Raw genomic sequence first — 27,086 nt, 5'->3', positions numbered from 1 at the left:
GAGGAGACGTGGTGTGTTTGATGCACTGTCAGATTGCATTTCGTGGTTGGAAGCGGATTATAAAGCAGCACTTAATCAATTTCCAGTGCAAGTTGTGTGCCGATGTCCTTTGTAAAGGTTCCCTGTCTGTAAGTTGATGTAATTATGACTTAATCTGTGAAATTTTCCATATATCACCACACCCCAAAACATTTCGCCGTACAGGTTTTTCAGCAGTCGTAGTTCACAGAAATAAAGTGTGTTTATGACCCGAGAACGGTATGGTAATGTGCCATAAAAATAGACGAAAGTGTGCGCCGCTACTCTAGGCGATGATCGGATAATTTATGAAGGCCGGGGATCATCAGAGGCAGACATGGTGAATCGCATTGTCCTTCCCTGTGGAGCATCTGTCATGATGAACGGGGGATGACATCAAACTTGTACTAATCTCTCACCTTGTTGAAAGTCATACGCTCAGGCTCCTCTTCATTTTCAGTCTAGAAATTGGAAGATTTCTGCTCGTGTTTCATGAGTGAGGCCCAAACATGGGTTGGGCTCTCATACGATGCAAACATTGAGCCTTGGTGCTCATATGGGAAATTTAGGTTCGAATCTGGCTGTAAAACGTGTTTTCTTTTTGTTCTCCCTCTATAGCAGAAAATGATCCCTGCCAGACAACCCGTGCCTGCATGGTGGGAGCTGTTTGACCGAGGGGGAGGGATACAGTTGCCTGTGCCCTCAGGGCTATTCAGGAGAGAGCTGCGAGATCGGTAAGTGGATTAAGAGAGAGGTCGGGGTCGGGACAAAAGAGGTCAAGGACATTTGAAGGGGCCCACTGCAGCTCAAGAAATGCACTCGAATTTACGCACACAGCTAAAAATGGATATAAAACCAATGCAAGCATCTCTTTTGAGGGTTATGCCTTTGATCCTTGATGTAAAACCAATGAATATGATTATTAGCAAGTCGGAGTTTATAAAGGAACTGTAGGTTAGGGAAATCGTAATAAAAATACCAGTGCTGAGGTAAATAAACATAATATACTAAAAAAAACACATTTGTTGTTGTTGTTTTTGTTGTTATTATTAGTTATAAATTTATTTAACCTTTTTGTCACTTTTTGCAGTTTTTATTTTATTTTTTTATTTTAATATGAATTTTAGTAGTTGTTGATGTTGCTGTTAGTAATAAAATAAATAATATATATTATTTGCACTGGCTACCAATAGCTGCTGGCATAAAATTCAAGGCATTGATGTTTGCCTACAAAACCACCACTGGCTCTGCACCCCTTTACCTAAATTCATTGCTTACTAGTTATGTGCCCTCTAGAAGCTTGCATTCTGCAAGTGAACATCGCTTGATTGTGCCATCCCAAAGAAGCACAAAATCACTTTTACGGACTTTTAAATTAAATGCTCCCTCCTGGTGGAATGACCTGCCCAACTCAATCCGAGACTACTGAGTCCTTAGCCATCTTCAAGAATCGGCTTAAAACACATCTCTTCCATCTTTATGTGACCCTTTAGCACTCTCTATTCTAATTCTATTCTTTAAAAAAAAAACACTTGTCCCTTTTAGACTTGCACTCTATTCATTTGCTGCTTGTTTAAAAAAAAAAAGCTAACACTTGCTTTCTAATCTTTTTGTATTCTATCTGTTTTCTTTTCACTTATTATACAATTAACAAAAGCAAAAAGACCACTAACAATAGCTTGCTCTATTCTTTTTCTATTCTATCTGTTTTCTTTTTATTTATTATACTATTTAAAAACCCTTGCTAAGTGTACTGCGTTAAGCTAACTGAGACTTGTTATAGCACTTGTATATCATTGCTCTTTGGTTGATTTTGATTGCTTCCATTGTCCTCATTTGTAAGTCACTTTGGATAAAAGCATCTGCTAAATGACTAAATGTAATGTAATGTAAATGTAATATTATTAGTGAATTAATTTTTGTATTAGAAATAACAATTAATGATGATGATAATAATAATAATTATTATTATTGTTAATTTATTTGAACTTCTGTCACTTTACAGTTTTTATATCCATTGTTTTATTTTAATAGGAATTTTATTATTATAATATGTAGTAGTAAAAGTAGTAGTAGTAGTAGTAGTATTGTTGTTTATGTTGCTTTAGTAATACAATTAATAATATATATTATTAGTGAATTATTTTTGTATTAGAAATAACAATTAATAATAATTATTATTTTAAAATATTTAAAATAATTTTGTAATACATATTTAAAAAGTGGTACAGGTTAATTGTTTAGGCTGTAGGGTATTCAGCTGACTGCAAAATTTGGGAACCCCTGGTGTAGTCGATATGAGTAGCTCTGCGGGTGGCTTACAGTAGCAGAGAGACCTGACAGCAAACTACGAGGTGGCATGTACGGGAAATGGCTGCGTGATCTGACAGGGCTGCACACAGCTCATTCTTCTCTGTCAGACAAGAACAGGAACAGGTGAAAGGAGAGCTGGGCCGGAGGTTGGAAGGGTTTTGAGAAAATGAGAGCACACTCTGAACAGGAGGGCAAGGCTATGCTGTGGAGAAAAAAAGGAGAGAGATAAAGAGGTAGAAAAGAGACAGGAAAAATATATATGAAGCAACTAGAACTGTAATCACTTGAAGAGAGCATGAAATGACAGTCTTCAGAAAGCATTTAACATCCATAATGTGGTGTATTTCTCAGTAATAATGTAGGTTAGAGTTTTTTTCATTCTGAATTGGAGTGAATCATGAAAAGAGGCCATGTTATTATTAGTACTATTATCATACGTAGGAGTAGAGGTTTTTCAAGATTTTAGACACATACATGATAAAACTTGCAGAAAAGGCCCTAAAAACCACCCATAACTCGTATAATGCCAATAAGTTTTGTAGATGTTTTAGTAGATTGCTTTCAGAAGATATAGGTCATGATGGCCGATAACCCAAAATTCTTGGGCTTATGAATGTGATGTCCGAAACTAAATGATGAATCGATGCAAAATGAAATGACAAATCAAAATTGTTCTGATAAATATGAGCCATGATGGTCTAACACATCAAATTTTGTGCAAGGTTCATACACGGTCTAGGATGAGTTTGAAAACTTTTTTTTTTTTAAATCCAAATGGCAGTAACATTTTAAAACTGAAAATGACCAACAGTTTTAAAGGATATCTCAAGGAATTGATTATAGCTCACACGGTTCCAGAGTAATTAGTGAAAGTTTAAATCTGATAATTACAGCGCCACCTAATGTCTGACCGATGTATGTACAGAGTGGCTGGGATTTGAGACCACCCTACCTAGTTTCAACAATTACAATCTTTGACTACCAGTTTTAGAACACTTTGTAACTTTTACTGGCAAAAATCTGTGCATATATATTTTTTTTCTGTCTTTATATTTAACTTTTACCTTTTAGTTGTAAATTTCTTTTACTGCTTTTGTGCTCATAATCTAAAAAGACAGCTGAGGCCATAATAAGTTGTCATTACGGAGAGGCGTCTGGATGTCAAAGGTCCCAGCTGTGTTATGGTAGAGAGATCAAAGGTTAGCAAAACTGAATTATCCCAGGTCTCATTATCAATCTTTTCACGAGCCAACTGCACAGTCAATATGTGAATTATGCAAAACTACAACAAACAGTCGATCTGTCACTAACACTTGTGCTAGTAAGCATAACAGTACGATGCTAAGCGGCATGTACACTAATAACCCATCTATAGATTTGATTCACAGACATATTTTATACCATTCTGCATAGCCTTAGGGATTTATTTCAGATTTTTGACACAAATGGCATTCAGAAGAAAACAAATCATGTTTATGTAATTCCGACACTTTTGGACATCGAAAGTTCCTTCAGGTGATTTAGTAATTGGCTTTTCCTGTGGAGCATTCTGCATTAGCGGTGTGTGTAATATTAATTACAGCCAAAGGCAGAAGGTTAATTGCATATTACTGCAAAATCTTGACCACATTTTGTACTAACCTAACTCTTGATCTCTGCAGTCAATGTGTTGTCTTATGAAAGAAGGATGAATTATGTATGGAAAGTGTTCTTTGATTCCCTTTTTGTATTCATATTCATTACCGCTGTTTGCTAGGAATAGCCTTGCCCTGCTGTGCTGCAAACATGACCATTTATGCTGCAAACATAAATAATATTGTACCTCAGATTGAGTGTTTTATTGAGGAAAGGTGTAGTTTTAAAAGAGTTTGGACAGCATAAAAATTGGTGGAGAATGTGGGCACATATTGAACATATTCCATAGACTTATATTGAATAAGGAACTCTGAGCCATATTTACAAACCATAATATCACAGAGACTTAACAGTTGTCTCTTTTGGGCTTAGGCCTACAGCAACCACACAAAACACCCTAGAAACCACATAGCAACACCCTAGCAACCGCATTGCATCTCTTGCTGTCTGTCTTAAGAACAAAATGTGTACTGTCGTTACATGACACTGCAACATGATATCCTTGGACTCCATCCTTTGGGGCTCAGGTTGTGCTCAGCAATTTGGGAAGAGGCATTTAGGATCCTTGCATAATTTATTGACCGTGCATCTGCCGGGCAATTGAAACATTTATGAGAAAGAGCAGAGAGGCTCGCGGCAGGGACAAGATCACTTTCTTTAGATGCACCAGATGCCAATATCAGCCAAACGAACCTGTCCATCAATCTCCACGAGGCTCCCGCTCCAGGAGATACATGAACTGGATTGAGACACATCCTGAGTTTGGTGATGTTCAATAATTTAAGGAACGCTTTAAGAGTTTACACATTTTTTTGAGACACAAAATGGTGCAGAAATACCTTGACGGGTTTGGATTGCTATCCGCAACTGTTCTCAAGCATGAGAGACAACTCTGAAAATCCTCTTTTGGGACAGATTGTGAGGTAAAGGAGTTTGCCATCGTATTCAGAACTTGTTGGAATGGACAGAAATGCATTTACAGTTATACAATTTTGACTTCAAATTAATGTTTTAAGTTCAAAATACACTTTTATTGACAAAATGCAGTCAGTTACCATAAACAACAACTTTGATTCATCCCTCAGTTGTAAAACTGGAAGTTTGTAAAGATAAAATTACATTAGTATTTTTTGATGAGCCATTCTGGTGGCTCATCAAATACAAGATTATTCCATACAAAAATGTGGGTTATTGAGCTGTATAATGTAAATATAATTTAAATATGCTATTTACATACTGTTGTGATTTGCAGCATTATGTAGATATTATTCTCTCAGTAACAACAAAGATTATGGTGATGATGGTAGATAATGGTATCTCTCTATTTTAGTTTCTACATTCCAGAGTTAAAAGTCCATCAAATCAGCCAAGCTCAGATCAACAAATGAGTGTGGAGGATACTCAATGACTCAATAGGTCACAACTGCTGCAAATGGGGATTGGGAGGTTGCACAGTGCATTAAAACAATTGAAAAGCCAAATATAAATGCTGGCCGTCATATTTATTCAGCCTTCAGGGGAAGTAGATGATGTTTCTGTCCAAGCTGAATAGCGCAGATGCAGTTTTACAGTGCACACGTAATGCAGTCAGACCGAAGCACACCCGTATGATTCAATACTCATTCACTTTGTTGCAAGCAGTCGATATGTTTAGTCTGAGAAGCAATTTAATCTCATCCAATAATATACTTGAAAGGGGAACGTTTTCATTAAATGGATCTGGAGTTTCACCAGATCCTTATAATACACCGTATAACATTTTTTTCGCATATTTTAATACTTTACTATATACTATATATTTTTACTATATATACCATCCCAAATTTTCCATCTCTCAGTCTCTCTTTTTCACTTTACTCCTCCATTCTCTTTTTTAATGCTGCTCCCTCGACCCCTGTCCCCTCTGGCCTGTTGTTATTTGCCAGAAAAGCTGTATGAAAATTGCAATGCACTTCCAAAATGGAGTGAAAGCAGCCCTTTTGGTCCCCCAAGCCTTTTTCTCCAGTAATACATTGCATTTGCCTCCACCAGACTACCATATATTTTCTCCACCCTTAACCTCGTATGCATTTCCTCCATGGCTTTGTTTGGTCCCTCTACTCATATTGCAAACACACAGGCATTATTTCTATTAATAGCATATTTTATTAATAGCAAAGCTTTTTTATTTTAGTTTTTATAATTAACAAAAAGGGTTGCTGATATTATTATAATTGTTTATTTTTTTAATTTATTTTAATTAATACATGTAAATTTAATTTTAATTAATTTTAACAATAATATTTGTAATTCAATAACTATTTATATCCTTGTTACTTATGTAATATAATTACTTATATAATTAATTATCACGATTCTTACTTTTTTCTCACAGATGTGAATTAATATGTCTGAACACAGAAATGTGGATATAAAGTTGCAATTACTTTTAATTTAATAACTATATATTTTTTTCCTATTTATTTCTTTCTTTTCTAATGGATTGATGTATTGAAAAAATACATTTTTCAAATGTAATTATGGTGTGTACTTGAAATGTAGTAAAGGGTTGCTGATGGGTGTATGTTAAATTTATATTTGTCAAATGTAATTTTATGTGTTATTAAAAAATATTAAAATTGACAGATTTATGTATTATGTATGACAAATTTATAATATTTATTTTTTATTACATGCAAAAACAAAATATTCCTTTTAGCAGCCCTTTGTTGCATCGATATCAGGCTCCATAATTGCATGTAAAACATGAATGAAGTTTGCCCTGTCAATATTTTTGCCCTACAACCCTAGAGAGCATCTTTCTTCTGGGACATTTCCTGAGAGGAAACTCAGCCCACTCCAGCATCTTGCACATTGGTGTGCCTCTTGATTGATTTCTATGTGGGCAAGCCAATCCCCCGTGCACGGCTGCTCTTTATGCGGGATGATCGCCCCCCCCCGCCACCAGTGGCTCATTAAATCATCCCTTGGCACATTCCATCCTGCATGGAGAAGTGATCAACAAATCATTGACAATCATTCTTCATTTGCTGACAAGTACCCCGGCGCAACGGGCTGTGTGGCTCCCTGCACCCTCGGGCTGTCAGAAAGGACCGGCACGCACAAACAACCTCAGGTCCATCTGCTCCGTCAGACTAATGTTGGCAAAGACAGGTAGAGGGCGGCCTGGTTGGCGGCCCAACGCGACAGCAGGGGGTGGAGCAAAAGAAAACACAGATTTGGAGATTAACAAGCTTTTATGAGTTTGGCTCAGCAGGCGATCACAGAAGTTGTATACTCCTGCTGTCTATAAAGTCCTGGACTGCCACATTGCTACAGTTTACAGCAGACAGAAACTGGTCGGCCTTTAAGTTGGCAACAAAAAGCCACAACTATTCAGATGCAGTAAATCAAAATTTGGGGTTTGTAACTGCTGGAACGCTATTCCTTTTTTAGGGTTCACACCAATATCTAGAGTACAGCTATTTCTACTAAGTAAATATATATATATATATATATATATATATATATATATATATATATATATATACAGTACAGACCAAAAGTTTGGAAACATTACTATTTTTGATGTTTGTGAAAGAAGTTTCTTCTGCTCATCAAGCCTGCATTTATTTGATCAAAAATACAGAAAAAACAGTAATATTGTGACATATTATTACAATTTAAAATAATTGTTTTTAAATTTATTATACTTTAAATTATCATTTATTTCTGTGATGCAAAGCTGAATTTTTAGGTTCATTATCACATGATCCTTTAGAAATCATTCTAATATGATGATTCGTTATCAAAGTTGGAAACAGTTCTGCTGCTTAATATTTTTTCAGAACATGTGATACTTTTTTAGGATACTTTGATGAATAAAAAGAAAAAAAAAAAGAAAAAAAAAAGAAGCTATGTTTTTAAAATATAAATATTTTGTAATAACAATATACACTACTGGTCAGTAATTTGGGGTCAGTAGTTTTTTTTTTTTTTTTTTTTTTTAAAAAAAAAATTAAATTAATTATTTTTTTTAGGAAGGATGTGTTAAATTGATAAAAAGTGATAGTAAAGAAAATATGTTATTAGAATATATATTATTAGAATGTTTTTTATTTTGAATAAATGCAGTTCTTTTTAACCTTTTATTCATCAAATATATTATACAGCAGAACTGTTTCCAACACTCATAATAAATCAGAATATTAGAATGATTTCTAAATGATCATGTGATAGACTGGATGTTACATGTGACACTGAAGGCTGGAGTAATGATGCTGAAAATTCAGCTTTGCATCACATGAATAAATTATTTTTTTTTAAAGTATATTCAAATAGAAATCTATTATTTTAAGTTGTAATAATATTTCACAATATTACTGTTTTTTTTTTCTGTATTTTTGATCAAATAAATGCAGGCTTGATGAGCAGAAGAGACTTCTTTCAAAAACATTAAAAATAGTAATGTTTCCAAACTTTTGGTCTGTACTGTATATATATATATTTTTTTATTATTATTATTATTATTTGTGTGTAATAAAAAAAACAATGCAATTACTAAAATAATTGAAATCTTTTTTTTAAAGAAATAAGTTGACCTTTACTAAAAACTATAATAAAAGAAATATGAAATATAAAATATGGAAACCTTAAACTGTAAACAAATTACGTTCAATTATAAAAATTATAATAAAAAAATAATAATACCGAGTTATTCTTTAAAAATTAACTTTTTTCAGTTTTTTCACAAATACATACATTTATTATTATGTAACAGTAATTTTTTCACAAATAAATAAATTGTTAAAAACATGAATCAAAAAGTAAGTGTACACAACCAACAGTGCAGATTATTTTTCAATTATTATTTATTGTGTTAAAAAAATCCAAAAATGCATTTTTACTAAAATATTATTTTTTTATAAAAACAATACAAACTATTAATTTTTTTTTAAAAAGTAAAAAAAAAAAAAACTTAAAATTCAAAATAACCTTTGTAGATATAAATAATATAGCCTACTTCATACAAAATATTATAATAAATTATACTCTAAATATCAACATCTTTATTCTGTTCTGTAGTCCTATTATAGTACTTTTTTCACAAAAAAAAAATTGTTAAACACATAAATAAAAAAGAAAATAAACACCACAAACAACATTGCAGAACAGCATTTATTAATTGTATGAAATAATAATAATAATAAAAAACATTTACAAAAATAATTTGAAAACCAATTTGGGGAAAAATGACCTACACTGGATATTAAACACTAAAATTAAATAAAATATGAACTATAAATATGAATGATAAAACAATGTGATACAATAAAACTGTAAACTTTTTGTACATTTATTATGCTTTTACAAATATTTTTTAGATGTCAACCTAGTTTTATAGGCCTTATAGCACCAAAAGCAAACAATCAACAGTGAATTAAGTAATCTAGTAAGATGTGAATATGACATTCCAGCCAATACAGTGTAAATCATAATGTTTGATCTTTTTATTATTAGACAAGACAGTTAAGAAGACAGGATACAAATGGAGGATGGAGAGGTAGAATAAAATATAACAAAACAAGAAAAAATGAAACAGAGTCTTTAAATGTGCGCAGGCCAGAGTGACGAGCGTGAGTGTTGTAGTGTAGTGTGCGCTTGGCTGAACACTCCACTGATGAGGGGATGAAATGATGTGTGCTGGCCTGTGATTGGATGCTGATTCAGCGATGTCAGTCATCGTCCATGTGACGCTCATCCGCAGTAGGATGGGAACAGAATTTGTAAAGCCCAGTCATTTACTGTACATTTGGGGACAAATTGATTTCCTATGAAGTCAGTGTCTGGGTTTTGGATCCTCTTATCGCTGTGGCAGGTGGATGGACGTGTTGTCCTGGAAATGAGTTCTGGAAATGAATTATGGGGGGTAGGGTGCAGGGGGGTTCTCTTATCTCAGCTTCACCGGGACGGCTATCACATGAATGTGTGCCAGTGCTTTGAGCTTTGACACCGCTCTGTGTTAAATCACAAACACTTATCACAGATTTCCATGCAGAAGAACGGAGATGCTAATGTTATTGCTAAAGCACTGCTAAGCTTCACTGCATAGTGATTAAGTATATGTTTGTGTCTGTCTGTCTGTCTGTCTTTCTATCCATCCATCAATCTGTCTGTCTATCTGTTCATCTATCCATCTGTCTGTCTGTCTATCTATCCTTATATCCATCTGACTGTTTGTCTATCCATTTGTCCATCTTCCTATATAACCGTCTGTCTTCCTGTCATTCTATCATCTGTCTGTCTGTCTTTCTGTCTGTCTGTCTGACTGTCTGTCAGTTGATCTGTCTGTCTACCATCTATCTGTCTGTTTGTCTGTCTATCTATGTATCATCTTTCTGTCTGTCTATCCATCTGTTGGTCCACCTCTCTATCCATCTGTTTGTCTGTCTTCCTGTCTGTCTGTTCATCTGTCAATTCATCTGTCTGTCTATCTGTCTATCAATCTGTCTATCCATTTATCTAAAATCTGTCTGTCTATCCATCTATCCATTTGTCCGTCTACCTGTCTGTCCATCTGTTTGTCTGTTATCCTGTCTAACTCTCTGTCTATCCATCTGTCTGTCCATCAATTGATCTGTCTGCCTGTCTGTCTGTCTGTGTCTATCTATCTATCTATCTATCTATCTATCTATCTATCTATCTATCTATCTATCTATCTATCTATCTATCTATTGTATCTATCTGTCTTTCTGTCTGTCTGTCTATCTATCTATCTATCTATCTACCCATCTGTTTGTCTGTCTGTCTATTCATCTATCCATCTATCTGTCTGTCTGTCTGTCTGTTCATCCCTCAATTCATCTGTCTTTCTACCTGTCTATCTGTCTGTTTATCTATCATCTGTCTGTCTATTCATCTATCCATCTATCTGTCTGTCCGTCTATCCATCAATTCATCTTTCTGTCTGTCTACCTATCTATCCATCTGTCTATCTGGCTTCCTGTCTAACCCTCTGTCTGTCTTCTTTTTAACTGTCTGTCTATCTGTCTATCCAACTATCTATCCGTCTGTTTGTCTGTATATCCATCTATCTATATCTGTCTGTCTATAACATTTTTAAAAAAAAATTTTTTCACTTTTACATATATTTTAACACATTACATACATATACATTAGCAATATGCTAATGTATAATTCTATCAGAGTCAATTGAGATTGCACGTGTGATTTACATGAAAAAGTCATGTGAACACGGAGCACTCTATTAGCCAGCTGAAGCAAGTGTTAGATAAGAAAGTTATGCAAAATGTGCAACGCTGCGGGACCTCCGGGAGCAGGATTGAGAAAATTTGTGCTACACGGCTTCATTGATCATATTCTTCTGATCCATGGTTCATCCGTCTGCTGATATCTGATTGATTTTGAGGGAAGTAAGAGGTGACTTTTTTTTGTTTGCACACATCTCTATTTATATCCCATTTAGACAGCAATATCTGATCTCCTGCACTGATTACAGCTTCGTTGGGTTTTCAAAGTGTGTCGTGAAGATTCCTCACCTGGAGAAATATGCCAGATCTCCTCATTCCCACATAATCTAGAATATCTGATCTGGTCGGGGGGAAATCTTCAGCACTGCACCTCACTCCATTCCTCTTTCGTTTCTCTTTTCGCCACATTGCGCTGCTCTGTTCCTTCCTCTCCCCCCACTCTCTCTCTCTCACGTTCTGTGTTTGAAGACAGCTTTGAGAGCAAGTTTGACCTCCCCACACCAGAGAGAGAACAGAGGCGCTGTCAGATCTGAGGAGCAACAGTTTGAAATGTTGTGACACCTCTGCTCATTAGCTTCTGCAACGCTCCCCGAGTTGTTGCACTAGCCCTGTCAGCAGTGGCTTGGACAGTGCCTGACTTCAGCTCACCAAGATGCTGCCCCCAGCCGAAACCCCAGCGCTTTAAACTCGACCAGACGGTCACAATAAATCATCCAGCTGCTTTCCTCCAAACTTCAATTTGATTTGTAAGTACACATGGCAGGTTTGTCTGTTTATAGGACTGAGAATACTTTGACCTGATTATATATGAGCCTTCAGACTATCTCTCTGTCCATTTGTCTATCTATCAATCTATCTATCTATCTATCTATCTATCTATCTATCTATCTATCTATCTATCTATCTATCTATCTATCTAGTGAACTTTATTTACATAGAGGCTGCATTTGATGCTGTTGACACTGACTACAGCCTCTGGTCCGTTTAAGATTAGTCAACTTTTATAACAGCAGTAAACCTTACTTGTCTATGGACATCTATGTTTGTCTCAAAACTATCAATAACTGAACGGCTTCTATTTATTGAAGCACACCCATGTGGTTTGAGCTACTGAATGTATCAATCTTTTTGCATGGCAGTCGCTGTCAGTGGTCTGAGATCCTTTAAATGAAGAAATGTCAGAGCGGTATTGATGCATGTGAAAGTCGGTTGTCATTTATACCTCTCGGCTCCCAGCGGGTTAGCGGCTCCCATTGTGCAGACGTAATGTGTACTGACATTAGTGCGTTGCAATTCTTCCCTTTAATCCATCTTTTTTATTTATTAAATAATAATTATTTATTTATCTATCCCTCAAGCAAATACTGTAATAATTGACCAAAATATTTAATCCCGTTTTTTTTAATGATGACTCAATTTAGATTTATTTATTCATTTTTATCACAAAATATCGCAAACACAAACCCGAACCTGACGCAAACCCAAAGCTATGATGAAACGAAATGAAACTCTGCCGAAAACATGACAATTTGCAGGACCCATCACGTTAGCGTTATTCGGAGAGACTCTTTTGAGACGCAAATTGACGACTCTGTTTCATCAGTGTTCTGAAAGGAGTGTTTGTTCCCACAGGCGTGTTATTGTAGACCGCTGCCTCAGTAATAGCAACTTGAGGAAAAGATTACAAGGGCTTGGCAGTGCTGTGTCCTTTTATGCTTATATATTATTGTTTCATTTTTGTTTGCTCATCAACTGCTCCCGTTTGCTGATTATCCCACTCCTGGGCGCACTCCATAAAGCTCTCCGCGCTGAAAAAGCCATTCTCGCACAGCCAAAGCAATTACGATGAAGACAATCAACAGAAACAGGACACGCGCCACTCTGAAAGAGTGTAATTTATCTTACAAATGTTAAACAATAATAAAACAATGTCTCGGAGAGCTTGGAATTTCATGCACTCGTATGGAATGTCATTGCCGACGACTGCAGCGATTCTAATCCTTTGAGGAAATGTCAGGGTTGTCTTGTCATACATCTTCAGGGCTCTCCTAAACTCCTCCTCCTCAACGGAATTACAGCACTTTGGAAAAAGTTTCCAGTGAGGAAGCTCAAAGCAGAAAAGTTTGAAACAGATTATATAAACATTAGTAAAAAATACTGATATATTCATATACTCCATTTTGTTGTGGAATTTTATCTATCTATCTATCTATCTATCTATCTATCTATCTATCGTTCTATCTATCGTTCTATCTATCTATCGTTCTATTGTTCTATGGTTCTATCTATCATTATATCTATCTAATACGTACAGTATACATAATGTGTAATCTATAGTGAGTTTTATATACATAGAGGCCACATTAAATGCTGATGAAACTATTTTAGGTGGTTAGTTATATAACCTGTTTCAAACAGAAAAGTGTGAAATTAATTATATAAACATTTATAGAACATGCTGATGCATTGAAATACTCAATGCATAGTTGAGTATGCATTGAGTAGTTTTACTAAGCCATTTTAAAGTTGTCTCCTGCCATTCTGTACTTTCTGAGTTGGCACAAAGCAGCGGAGCCAACAGTTCAGTGACTGTATACACGGACAAGATGGAAGAAATGCACCTTGATGGCTTTGAGCAAAGACTTGGAGGTGCTGACAACCCGAGGACAGAAGGGTGCTGCGTCCCAGACAGCTAATGCATTGCAAATCGGCCACTGTCAGATCCGTTCACATTTTCAATCATTATTATTTGAAGCCAGAAGCACGGCGTGATAAAATATCATCCGAGGGAAGTTGTGGAAGAGAGTCCTTGCTCTGTGGTATTGATCTTTCTCTTCTCGGAGCGTTATTAGATTCAGATCCCATGAAAAAGCGCTGGATGGATCATTTGGCCGTGAAATAGTTGATTGCATTTGAGGTCTCATTTATAAGGGAAGGGAGGACTGTTTATTTTTTTTTTGTTTGGTAATTTATTTATGAATGAGCAGGCGGTGGATTTGATTGAAATAATTATTGTGGTCAACAAACTAAGTATGTTTCTTCTGTCTCTCGGAAGCTGCGGAAAATGCTCAAAAGCCAATGTCAGAAGGGACAGGGTTGACTGACTAAGGCTGCCCTCAGCTGAATCGTACAATGTTTTCAGCACAAAATACTGGCCCTCTTTGTCTCGTGTGGCCTCTCTTCTTGTCCGGCCAGCTCTCAGGACACTTGTTTTACTCAGGTTGCTGCCAAAATACTATTGGTCTCCAGAGGAAAGTAGTGATGCCTGGTCAGTAAGTGTGTCTGGAGGAGCCAATCGAGCATGAAGCATGTAGTGTGCTCATCCCAGCGGCCCATTTGGTGCTTACTCAGTTTACTGTGCCATTTGTAGTTCATTTCGGACGCGGATAATTTACTTTGAACCAGTGTTATCAATTTGCAGGCCGATTGTGATCATTTTAGGTCAGCAATTATTGCATTGAATTGATTTGCAAATCAGTGGGATGTGAATCTTAAGTAAATTAAAGATTATGATTCCTTGATTCTGGTTGCTTAAAAGTTCCATTAACTATTCTTTTAGTAGTTTAAATTTAAATGAAGACTGCAAAACTACTAATAATTCCTTTTGATTTAAATCATTTATTTTTGGATTTTAATTTTTTTGGAGTTTTTTATTATTTAATTTTTATTTGTTTTGTTTTTTAAGTAGTTTTTTTTAATAGTAGTAGCTTTTTTAAGTGTTATTTTTTTAGTTTTTTTTAGTAAAATTAAATGATTTCAGTAAGCGAGAGCACTCTGATTTTAAGTGCATTTGGTTCACTCAAAAGAACTGCTCATAAGAATCATTCTTTCAGGAATCACTGGTTGCCCTGTGTGTTTTTGATTCACTCAAACTGGTTCATAAGAGTCATTTGTTGCGGAATTGAATTAGACTGGTCGTGCTGTTTATGTTTGGTTCACTCAAAAGAACTGCTCATGTGAATCATTAATTCAGGAGTTGGACTACACTGGTTGGGTGTGTTTTTGAGTCACTCAAACTGGTTCATAAGAGTCATTTGTTTGGGAATCGAGTCACATTGGTCGTGCTGTTTATGTTTGATTCACTAAAAAGAACCGCTCATAAGAGTCAGTCATTCAGGAATCAGACAGGTTGTGCTGTCTACTTATGCTTCTCTGAAAAGAACCGCTTCATAATAGTCATTTGTTTGGGAATTAAATTACACTGGTTGTGCTGTTTATTCTTGATTAACTGAAATGAACTGGCTCGTAAGATTTATTAATTCAAAAATTAGACCGGTAGTATGCTGAATGCTTTTGGTTCACTTAGAACTGGCTTGTAAGAGTCATTTGTTTAGGAATTGAATTACACCATTCTAGCTGTTTATTTTTAGTTCACTGACAAGAACCACTCATGAGAATCATTTACTCGAGAATTAAAATACATTGGTTGCAATGTATATTTTTGATTCACTAAAATAATTGGCTCATTAAAAAGTTGACTCCTGCATTTTACTGTGAAGGTGTACATTGTTTGGCTGCATTAATGAGGGAAGTATGACTCGTGTGATTCCTGGGATTGGGCGTTTAGACATGCCAACTCTTTCCCTGCTTGAAGTCTGCTGACACTTTGAATCTACGATAGTTCTACCACTGCGTCACTTTGATACAGCGGAGATCTGCTTTCATCCCAGCATGTTTCCTCTGCATCTAAAACCTCATTAATCCAGCCATGGGTGTTTTATACTCCAGGCAAAGTGGAGATGATCCAGCCTCCCTCTGCCTCTGCCCTTGCCCTGTCTGGAGCCCAGGAGATACACTCAGATGGTTTGTAGGCTAGAGGCTCTCGTTTGCCAGCTGTGTCTTAATTGATTTTGCCCTCAAGCTCGGGGTGAGGAGAAGAAATCGTTGCAGGCAGGTGGACTATTGCCGTGCTGTCTTTGATGGAGGTCTGCTCTGCACTTTTTGTTTTTTTTTTCTCCCTTATCTAACACACCTGATTCATCAGCTCATTAGTAAGAGACTGCAAGAACTAAATTGGGTGTGTCTTATTAGGGAGACATACAAAATGTGCAGGGCAGGGGGACCTCCAGGACAGGTTTGGGATAGAGCATGTGTGTCCATGCATGCACCCCACTGACCCAGGTCTAATTTATGTGTGGAAATACAAGGATGAGAGTCTGAGAAGCTTTACAATGGAAATAGTTTTAGAGCTAAAACATGTTAACGGTTCTTCTGCTTAATGCTAGTGGGTCTTAAAAATTTATATTTTATTTATTTAAAACTTGCTCAAAAATGTCATCTTTATATTTCTTCAGGGTTTTCTACATTTTAGTAACCACAAGTAGTATGTTTTAATAGTACGTTTCTAGTACTAAAGTTTGTTTATTTATTTAAGCATTATAATAGATTTTTATATTTTTAATTATACTTATGCAAGAATAAAAATTAATGACATCTAAATGCATGCATACATAAATTACTGAGATATATCTCAAAACTAAGTTCATCTCCATTTATGTTTTTTTAGTTATTAAGAGATATTTATTTAGTTTTATTCTCAGATGTTATATTAATATTATATTGTTGTTTATTTATATTTTTAAAATGTGTGCTTAAATATTTAATTTAATCTTTTGTTTCAGTAACCACAAACTTTACAACTTTATTTGTTTGTTTGTTTGTTAACATTTTTGTATATTTTATAGCATCTTCAGTATATTTTATATATTTAATTATATTTATACAAAAAAACAATAAATGCATTAACATTACATAAATGATATATTATAACTCAAAATGTCAGTTTATGTATTTATTTTTGTTTCAGTTATTATTTTGTTTAGATATTTAGATATTGTTCTTTGTTATATTCTTATGTTTATAATATGATGTTGTTTTTATTATTGCATAATAAATAAACAATTCAATAAAATGTAAATAAATCTTTACATTTCTTTTTCTATGTTTTAGTTACCACAAACAGTGCAGTAAATATGTTATTTTTACCTGGTGGTTAATAGATGCATGTTGGAAATTGCATTTATGTTGGTAACCATAGCAACAGGAATCAGGATTAAGGTCGTAGTCACATGAAAAATCACAACAAACATAAATACTGTAGTTATTTATGTTGCATGTTAGATCAGAAATATATCACATAAAACTAGTGTTTTTAAAATCTACAAGATACAGTACATGACATTTGGCTTAGGGCCACCAAAAACAATTGGAGTTGCACAAGATGAATCTCAACAGATCGGAGGCCAGAGATTTCTAATAAAAAGCTGATGCCCAAGTCATTATGTGTTTTGCACACTGCTTTTTCACAGTTAACTTTTATGGCGCATTAACTTGCAAAATGACATTACGAAATGTCAAGTTTACCATCACAGCTGTCATGCTGAAATATCTGGACATACGCCAGTGATGTTTATGCAAATGTGCTTTGTATGGTAACCTGGAAATTGATTTGAGTTAGTGTAAATCACACTAATGTGTCTAATACAAGTCATTGTTCTTTAAAATGAAAAACTAAATACCAAAACATTTGATCATGACCTAAACCACAAGAGAAATAATAGGGCTATTATTTGTTATGTTGTGGTTTGTTGTTGTAATATCTTGTTGAAGGGATTTTGAGAATATATTTTTTAAACAAGAGGTTTTGTATTTTCTCCCTGTGAACACAAAGATTGGATATTCACAGCTGGTCCGAATTCTTTTTTGCACAAACGTGTTTTATTATAGTGATTTCAGTCCTAGTATTGTAATTCATTTCAGAAACGCTAGCAAGACATTTTACCTCAGTAATTGGAAATATAGCAATGTTAGGACATATGTTAGTTTGAAAATAGAAAAATAATGAGAACAAAATTGCAACTTTCTGGCGTGCTATTTTATAGAACCTGCGGTACTTTCTCAGCTCTAATGAAAAGGTAAAATAAAGCAGAACTGTTGTTTCTGAATTTCATAATCTCGCTGTCTCTGTTTGTTCTCACAGATATTGATGATTGTCAGTCCAATCCATGTCAGAATGGAGGCACCTGCATTGATGAGATCAACTCTTTCGTATGCCTGTGTCTGCCCAGCTATGGTGGAGCAACCTGTGAGAAAGGTAATGAAAAACACATGTGCACTTACATGCAAATTATGAAATATATGGCATAAAAGAAATTAAGGAGGTGGGGGAAGTTCCTGATCTGGTTGTGATCTGGAATAAGCGGCATTTTTTAAGCAACAAATCTTTTTCACCATTTTAATTTTAGTTGTTTAGTTTGTTTCATTTGTTTTTACGTGCATTTGTCATTTTAGTCATTTTTATTTCAGTTTTAGTTTTAGTCATTTTAATACTTTAATTAATTTAGTTTTTTAGTTGCTAAGGCAGTTTTCCCCCCCTTATTTTAATATATGAAGGGATGAATGGATGAATGGATGAATGAATGAAAGGATGAAGGGGTGGATGGATGGATGAATGAATGAAAGAATGAAGGGATGATGGATGGATGGATGAAGGGATGAATGGATGGAAGAATGAAGAGATGATGGGATGAATGGATAAAGGGATGGATGGATGGATGGATGGATGGATAAATGAAGAGATGGTTGGTAGGATGGATGAATAAAGGGATGAATGGATGGAAGAATGAAGAGATGATTGGATGAATGGATAAAGGGATGGATGGATGGATAAATGAAGAGATGGTTGGTAGGATGGATGAATAAAGGGATGAATGGATGGAAGAATGAAGAGATGATGGGATGAATGGATGGATGAATGGATAAAGGGATGGATGGATGGATGGATGGATGGATGGATGGATAAATGAAGAGATGGTTGGTTGGATGGATGAATAAAGGGATGAATGGATGGAAGAATGAAGAGATGATTGGATGAAGGGATGGATGGATGGATAAAGGGATGGATGGATGGATGGATGGATAAATGAAGAGATGGTTGGTAGGATGGATGAATAAAGGGATGAATGGATGGAAGAATGAAGAGATGATCGGGATGAATGGATATTAAAGGATGGGATGGATGGATAAATGAAGAGATGGGTGGTAGATGGATGAATAAAGGGATGAATGGATGGAAGGGAATGAAGAGATGACTGGGATGAATGGATGGATGAATGGATAAAAGGGATGAGAGGATGGATAAATGAAGAGATGGTTGGTAGGATGGATGAATAAAGGGATGAATGGATGGAAGAATGAAGAGATGATGGGATGAATGGATAAAGGGATGGATGGATGGATAAATGAAGAGATGGTTGGTAGGATGGATGAATAAAGGGATGAATGGATGGAAGAATGAAGAGATGATTGGATGAATGGATAAAGGGATGGATGGATGGATAAATGAAGAGATGGGGATGGATGGAGGGAATATGGATGGATATGGATGGAAGAATGAAGAGATGATGGGATGAATGGATGGATGAATGGATAAAGGGGTGTGTGTGTGGTTAAATGAAGAGATGGTTGGTTGGTTGGGTTGGTAAAGGGATGAATGGATGGAAGAATGAAGAGATGATGGGATGAATGGATAAAGGGATGGATGGATGGATAAATGAAGAGATGGGTTGGTTAGGAGGATGAATAAAAGGGCTGAATGGGATGGAAGAATAAGAGATGATGGGATGAATGGATGGATGAATGGATAAAGGGATGGATGGATGGATGGATGGATGGATGGATAAATGAAGAGATGGTTGGTTGGATGGATGAATAAAGGGATGAATGGATGGAAGAATGAAGAGATGATTGGATGAAGGGATGGATGGATGGATGGATGGATGGATGAATGAAGAGATGGTTGAATGAATGAAGTGATGGATGGATGAATAAAGGGATGAATGGATGAAGAGATAAACGCATGAAGCGATAAAGGGATGGATGGATGAATGCATGGATGAAAGGTTGGATGGATGGATGGATGGATGGATGGATGGATGGATGGATGGATGGATGGATGAAAGGTTGGATGGAAGTTACCACAAAGTGATGCTAGTACAAATTAGCATATACACATACAGCATATATTCATAAAATTTTTACATCTATTTACATGTATAGATTTATATTCATATAATTTATATAATGTAGAAATATATTTAATTTATAAATGTAACATATTTTTCGTAAATATATACATGCATAATAAATATACAAAGTATACAATTTATATATTATGTAAACAAAAACTTTTATTCTGGATGCGATTAATCACTATATATATATATATATATATATATATATATATATATATATATATATATAGGCATTTACACTGATGGCAATATGTGCAGATAGCCCAGGTGAGTCCTGTCAAACTGAACAAGCTGCACCTGCACTGAGACGCAGCACATTTAATCCTGGTGTAATCCAAGCGAAGTCAGACCTCCGCAGTATGATCGCTTTCTCCTGCCTGAATGTGTTTGCTGTACCGTCCTATGGCCTTACAACCAAGCGTTCAGCTGCAGGGCAGTGAAGCATGGGCGATCAATCCCGTCCCTGCCGCGTGGGAGAGAAAGTGAGTCTGAGAGTGAAACGGGAGTGAGAAAATAGAGGAAGCAGTGGGTGGACTGTGCTCGGACTTGCGATCGGTCTGGTGGAGCGAAACGCACCTTCACATGAATCCTCCCCTCTGAATGCAGCCCCCAAAGACAGCGGAGGAGTGGGGGGGAAGCCCTTCCATCATACACACACTTTATGTCTTGTAAAGTGGGCCTGAGAAGTAGAAGCAGTAGACTGGAATGGCACCATGGCTGCCCTTTTAGTGGTGACAGGATGTTCATTTTTGGGTGAACTATTACATTAACATGCAGGACTACTGTCAGTGTGTCTGTAGTCTTTGATTTATATTTTATTTTGTACCAGTGCTTCATTAAATGCTTGATTCTGATTGGTCACAGTTTGTGGCAAAGGATTATAGAGCATAACAGTTGGGGTCTAGATGTAAAAATCCCAAGGATCTTGTTCCAGAAGAACAGACTTTTAATAATTTTCTAATGACAGCTTAAAAATACTTTAATACGTTAGTGAATACACATTATTTTTATATTTGCAATCAACAATTTTATATCAATGTTTTTTTTTTTTTTGTTGCAGTTTATAATTCAATTATTTAATTTTTAATTCTTCATGGAAAATAAATAATTAAATAAATAAATATGTTAAAATTATTATTATTATTATACTTAAAATCAACTATTTGGAATCAATTGTTTTGTTTTTACAGTTTTTAATTCAATTATAAAATTTGCAATTCTTCATGGAGAATAAATATTGAAATATGTCGAATTTATTATTAGTAATATTGTTGTTGTTATTGTTATTGTTATTATTCTTATTATACAACTATTATAAATTATTATAACTTTTTTTCCCTTTTGGAAGTACAAATTCCATTCTTTTTTTTTCTTTTTTTTTCAAAAAAACTGACTTGTAATGAAAACCTAATATATTATTTTATAATGTAATATTATGTAATATAATATATGAAAAAAATAAATTTCAGTTTGTATGTGGAAGTGCATAATTTTTTTTAATTAAAAAAAATATATTAATTAATAATAAATATTATTGTATGCAATAAAATACTCAATACATTATTTTAATATTGCTTTTATTTCTATTATCAACAACTTTAAATTAGTAGTTTTATTACAATAGTCAATTTTACAATATCATTTGCAGTGCTTAATGGGAAATCTTTTTTTTTTTTTTTAGAGCTAGTTGGTTTGACTCTTATATTTTATGAATTCTTGAAGATTTTTTGTTTAATTCCTATTGAAAATGAATAGGGAAATGTGGTGGAGAATGTGGTTCATATTACGTTATTTGAGTCCGAACCGCGGTTCGCTTGCATCATCAAGCCAGCAGCTGTTTACCCCCGTTGCTTATAACGGTGGAGCAGGAGAAGGCGGCAAATGCATAACATTGCTCTCTCCACTTTTATATATTTAAGTTTTTGAACTGTTCGTTTTGTTTACAAAGCTTCGGTACATAACGGCACTTACGTCTGTCTTACGAATTTACTGCAAATGATCTGAAGAACACAGAAGGCGAACAGAAATGAGATATACAGCTCTCTGTTTGCAGCACGTCGGTCACGCTTGTCATGAAAGTGAGTGAAACACACACGAAACACACATTTTTATCAAATAATACGTCATTAATAGCGGTTCACTTCCGGGATTTGGTACGATTGCGTTCACATCAGCAGCGATCCGTACCGGAGTTCACATGAACCGTACCCCAGACAACACTTTTTAAGTGGACTCGGGTACGGTTCACGGGTGTGCACCCGAGTTCAGAAGACAGGGTTCACATCATCCAAACAAACCGAACTCTGACGTCAATCGAACCTGGGTGCGCACCAAAAGTACTAGTGTAAAAGCACCCTAAAATACTTCATATTTGCTTTGACTAAACTAGACTAAAATGTTGAGACTTATAATCAACTAAAACTTGACTAAAAGTAAATAGGATAAAGTTGACTAAATATGATAAAACCCAATAAGGACATTTATCACGGGACTAAGACTAAGACTAAAATTGAAAATAGTTGACAAAATTAACACTAGGTGTAATGTGATTCAAAGACTGTCTGTTCTCATCACAACCACATCAGTCCTTTGAAGCTCACCTGCCTCCACCAGAAAACTCCAGTTTCCATGGTGACCACTAGCGATGTCAGTACACCGCCAAACCGGTCGGGTTCAGAGGCCAGCTGTTCGATACGCGCCGTAATGTGTGTATCAACAGACCCGCTGAGCCAATTAATCTGTTATGCTAATTGCAACACTTACGGATGCTCAAATTGAGGTAAAAGCATTTCAAAACACATTAAAGCATTGCATTAAAGCAGCAATCCCTAATGTATTTTTGTGGGAAAATAATCCTCAATTGTCTTTAACATCGCTAAATTTCCATGCACTGCTGGCTCTGAAGAAATGTAGCTTTTAGCACCTGTAATTTTATTTCAAAAGCTTCCCTGCCGGTCATTCCCTCTCAATCTACTCATGTCAGATCTTTAGGAGTACGTGTACCTGCCAATTTCTGCTCAATTGGCTTTGTTAAAGTCGAGAAACCGAACAGAAGAAATTCATAAACATGCATGGCATGCTCCAAATGTCCTCTATTCTTCAGGTAGAGCAAATCATTTGCGAATTGAATAAAAAGCTGATTAGTGTGTGACATGCTTAATTAATCCCAGCGCTGCAGAATGCACTTCAATCACGCTTTTGTTCAGTTCTATATCGTTTCTTTTGAAATCCCAATCTGTGACGCAAATATTTGTTGAGAACAGAAAGTGCCTTTGGATAAAGGTGTAGAGTCCTGAGCGAGGATGAAAGGACATTAATGCCACCCGTGGCTCGCAAGTCACATTTCAGGAAACCGCCTGCGAAAACTCCCGAGCTCCACGCACACACAATTTCTGCATATATCTCTCCCTTCCTGCTCATAATTTAGTGAGCGCGAGCAATTCCCACCATATCTGCTTGACTGTGAAGTGTTTGTTAAGTCAAATGTGTGGGGAAGATTTATGAGCCGGAGTCATGCCTGATGCTTATTAACTTAGGCCCACCACAAAATCATTTTGTTGTCGTAGTCGGAGTTTGTCCTCGGTCTAGCGTGATGTCGCAAACATCTCAGCCAATGTTGTTGTGTTTTTCAAACAGTTTTACTGTTATTACGATATAATTATTTCAGCGCTCACAACACACTTCCACCCGGGGTTGTTATTTGTTTGTTTGATTCAGTGTGAAGGAGCAGCGACTTCACATGCAACTTTTTAGTGTGTTTGTTTATTAGAAAAATATCTGTAAAGATATAAAATTTCTGTCTTAATATATGTCTCAATGTTAATCAAACATTGAAAGAAAAGACAGAATCACTCGCTGCTCTTGATTAAACTACTGCTTATTTGCATCTTTGTTATTTTTTTAACAACAAAGATAAAATAAAAATAGCTATATTATGATTAATAATATAGTAATTATTATTAAGAAAAGAATTGGAGGAAAATATGTAATGTTGCTTGGTGATTTTGCTTTGGAATCTTCAGAAAACTTTAACTCGATTTTTCTCAAAATCAAGTCTGCTGACTATCGCCTTCAAACAGCTATAGTATCCCAGTCATTTTCTGCACCTCAGCTATGGATTTTTAGATTATTTCCTTCATTTTTATACAGGTTTTACCAGAGAGAAAAAAAAGTGGCACTGAAAAATAATTACTTGTAGGATTTACTTTTACTTTTTACATTTTAACTAAATTTTACTGCTACTGCTTTTTACAGTTTACAGGCAATACTTGAGTTTTACTCAATATAGCACTTAATTAAACCATGCAAACCAAGTGTATGTGTTACTCAGAAACATCTAAGTAAATAAACAATAGATGTCATCTAGACACTATATCTACATAATTAGTGATTATCAATACTTGGTACACAGTACACAGTGACGTTAACATTCTGTGGATCGTTTTTGAGTATAAATATGTCATTTTGAGAAGAAAATTAACTCCAGATGTACCAAAATTGCACGTTACTAAACCTAGCAACAAAAGCATTGATAAAACTGTGTAAATACAGCTGGGGGAAAAAAATCTGTATTATTTACTTCATCACAGAATAATTTTTATCAGTGTACTTCATTTAATACAGTTAATATACAAAACATAGTTTTGTTACCTCTGTAAGACGTTCTGTTAGACGGTGGTGAGTTCAGTAGATGCATCTGAAAACTATCAGGTTTCACAGTTTGAAACCATCATGTAGTCTCAATCCATTCTTTCAGGCTGGAATGCTGGATTGGTCAATATTTATAATAAATATTTGACAAGTTATTTTTGTATCTGGCTGTGTTGACTCTTATTGAGGACAGAAAACAAGTATGTGACGGTGTTGAATAGTATTGAGGGGATTGAACTCAATGTTGTGGTTTTGAGTATTATTTTAGTCTAAAATAATTAATCGATTCAGCATATTGTGAAATAGTTAAATGGTAGCCATATATTTTTACTCCACATATCTGTGGAATTTTCCCATAAAGCTCTGATTAATTTATTTTCTTAAGTTTGCCTACCGGAGAAAATGACTGTTGGAGCTTGCATGTTTGTAACAAGGTTAAACAATGCATCAGTCCGAATTTTCTTTTATCTTGAGAGAAGTTTTTCAAGAGGAGATTGATTGACAACTGAAAGGAGTGGTGGGCATGTTACATGCCGTCTAGTCTGAGCTGGAAGCAGGCTGATCTGAAAGTAATCAAGACAGACAGCAGGTTGTACCACTGAGGTCCTGCATCAACTAATATTTAGCACAGCCAAATTAATCACAGTCTTCTGGGTCTTTAGATAGTGTTTGCACTAATGAAGATTTCTTAATTATAACATCACATCAACATGAGCGTGCGGTGAAGATTACTAAACACAGGTTGTTGAGCAAAGGTACAAATTGCTAGCTAGTCTTTTTTATCAAGGGTTTTTTTTATCATTTTTTTTTTCTTAATGTGACTCAGAAACTGCTATATGCATATACAAACTGCTATATATATATATATATATATATATATATATATATATATATATATATATTAATTAGTGCTGTCAAAATTAGCATGTTAATGCGGGCAGTAATTTTTTTTTTTTTTTTTAGTTTAACGTAGGGGCAGAGTTAAGGTTGGTCACCCTACTCACAACTGCTGCTTCCATATGGAAAACAGGAAGTTGAAGTTGAATATTCCATATATGGAAAACAGGAAGTTAAAAGTGGGGCAGCTAAAGCATGTTATTGAGGTTTAAAGGGGTCATATGATGTGATTTCAATTTTTCCTTTCTCTTTGGAGTGTTACAAGTTCTTTGCAAACACTAAAGTCTCAAGCCCAAAGAGATATTCTTTATAAAAGTTAAGAGTCAACCACACACCTCTAAAACAGCTCGTTCTAACACGCCCCCACATGTCTATGTGGGAATATTTTCATAAAACCGCCAAAATGTTCACGCAAAGAAAGAAGGCATAACTTTTATTCTCGCTTTTGCCGCAGCTGCCATGTTGTGGAGATGCTGTGTGTTTCATTGCGAAAATACTTTGTTTGGTCTTCCAAAAGAGGACACTACTAGAAATCAGTGGTTAAGTTGTATTTCAACCCTGTTCCAGAACAGTTCAACCCAAATATTCAGATGTGTGCAGCACATTTTACGGAGGACCGTTTCCTGAACCAGTAGCCTGCAATGCGTCTGTGGCACAAAGGCTGTTTCTATAAAGTGGAACAGTTCAAACTTTGCAAGGACAGTCTGGCGCTTCTGCCTCACAGTCTGTGAGTAATGTTACATTTTTTATATTTAAATAATTTGCAAATGATGATTCAAACGTGAGTTTTGAGCAGTGTAGAGTAGAGCTTGTTGTTTGTTGTTTCTCAGATCACAAATGCTGACATGATTTTATGTTTACGCAGCGCGATACACAACGTAACGCGTAAAAAAGACAGTATAAGTCATTATAATCAGTAATTATGTCCCCACTGGATGCAACAAATGCATCGTTTGTACTGGGTTTTACTGGTTTTGTCTTGTCTAGTGATGTCTAGATCGCGAACAATTTGTTCTATTTAACCGGATCTTCTTAGTGAACCGGTCGAACTAGTTCACCAAATCTAACTGAATCGTTTGAAATGGTTGGCGTCTCCAGTACACACTAATCCACAAATTATTTAAGTTATTCGGTTTATAAACATGCCTTAGACTCCCTCTGATGTGAAATAAACCAGTATCCCGAGTTTTTCAGTTACTCCTAACAGTACATTGACTGAACTGCTAAAGAGAACCGATGATGGGATGTGCACGAGCAGAGCAGCTGGACTGAGTCTCGTCGTGCTGGGACA

The 27,086-nt window shown here is 35.4% G+C and overlaps 1 protein-coding gene across 1 annotated transcript in view; it reads left to right on the top strand.

Moving 5' to 3' along the window:
* LOC109088291 (neurocan core protein-like) overlaps nucleotides 1-27,086 on the top strand; it is a 127,831-nt gene that overhangs the window by 76,612 nt on the left and 24,133 nt on the right. Inside the window, 3 exon segments of the mRNA XM_042749919.1 lie at nucleotides 640-654; nucleotides 657-752; nucleotides 18,196-18,309. Of these exon segments, the coding sequence (XP_042605853.1) occupies nucleotides 640-654; nucleotides 657-752; nucleotides 18,196-18,309 (225 nt within the window).

This window comes from Cyprinus carpio, chromosome B22 (assembly GCF_018340385.1).
Source record: "Cyprinus carpio isolate SPL01 chromosome B22, ASM1834038v1, whole genome shotgun sequence".
NCBI lineage: Eukaryota > Metazoa > Chordata > Actinopteri > Cypriniformes > Cyprinidae > Cyprinus > Cyprinus carpio.
This window is presented reverse-complemented; position numbering and strand designations above follow the sequence as displayed.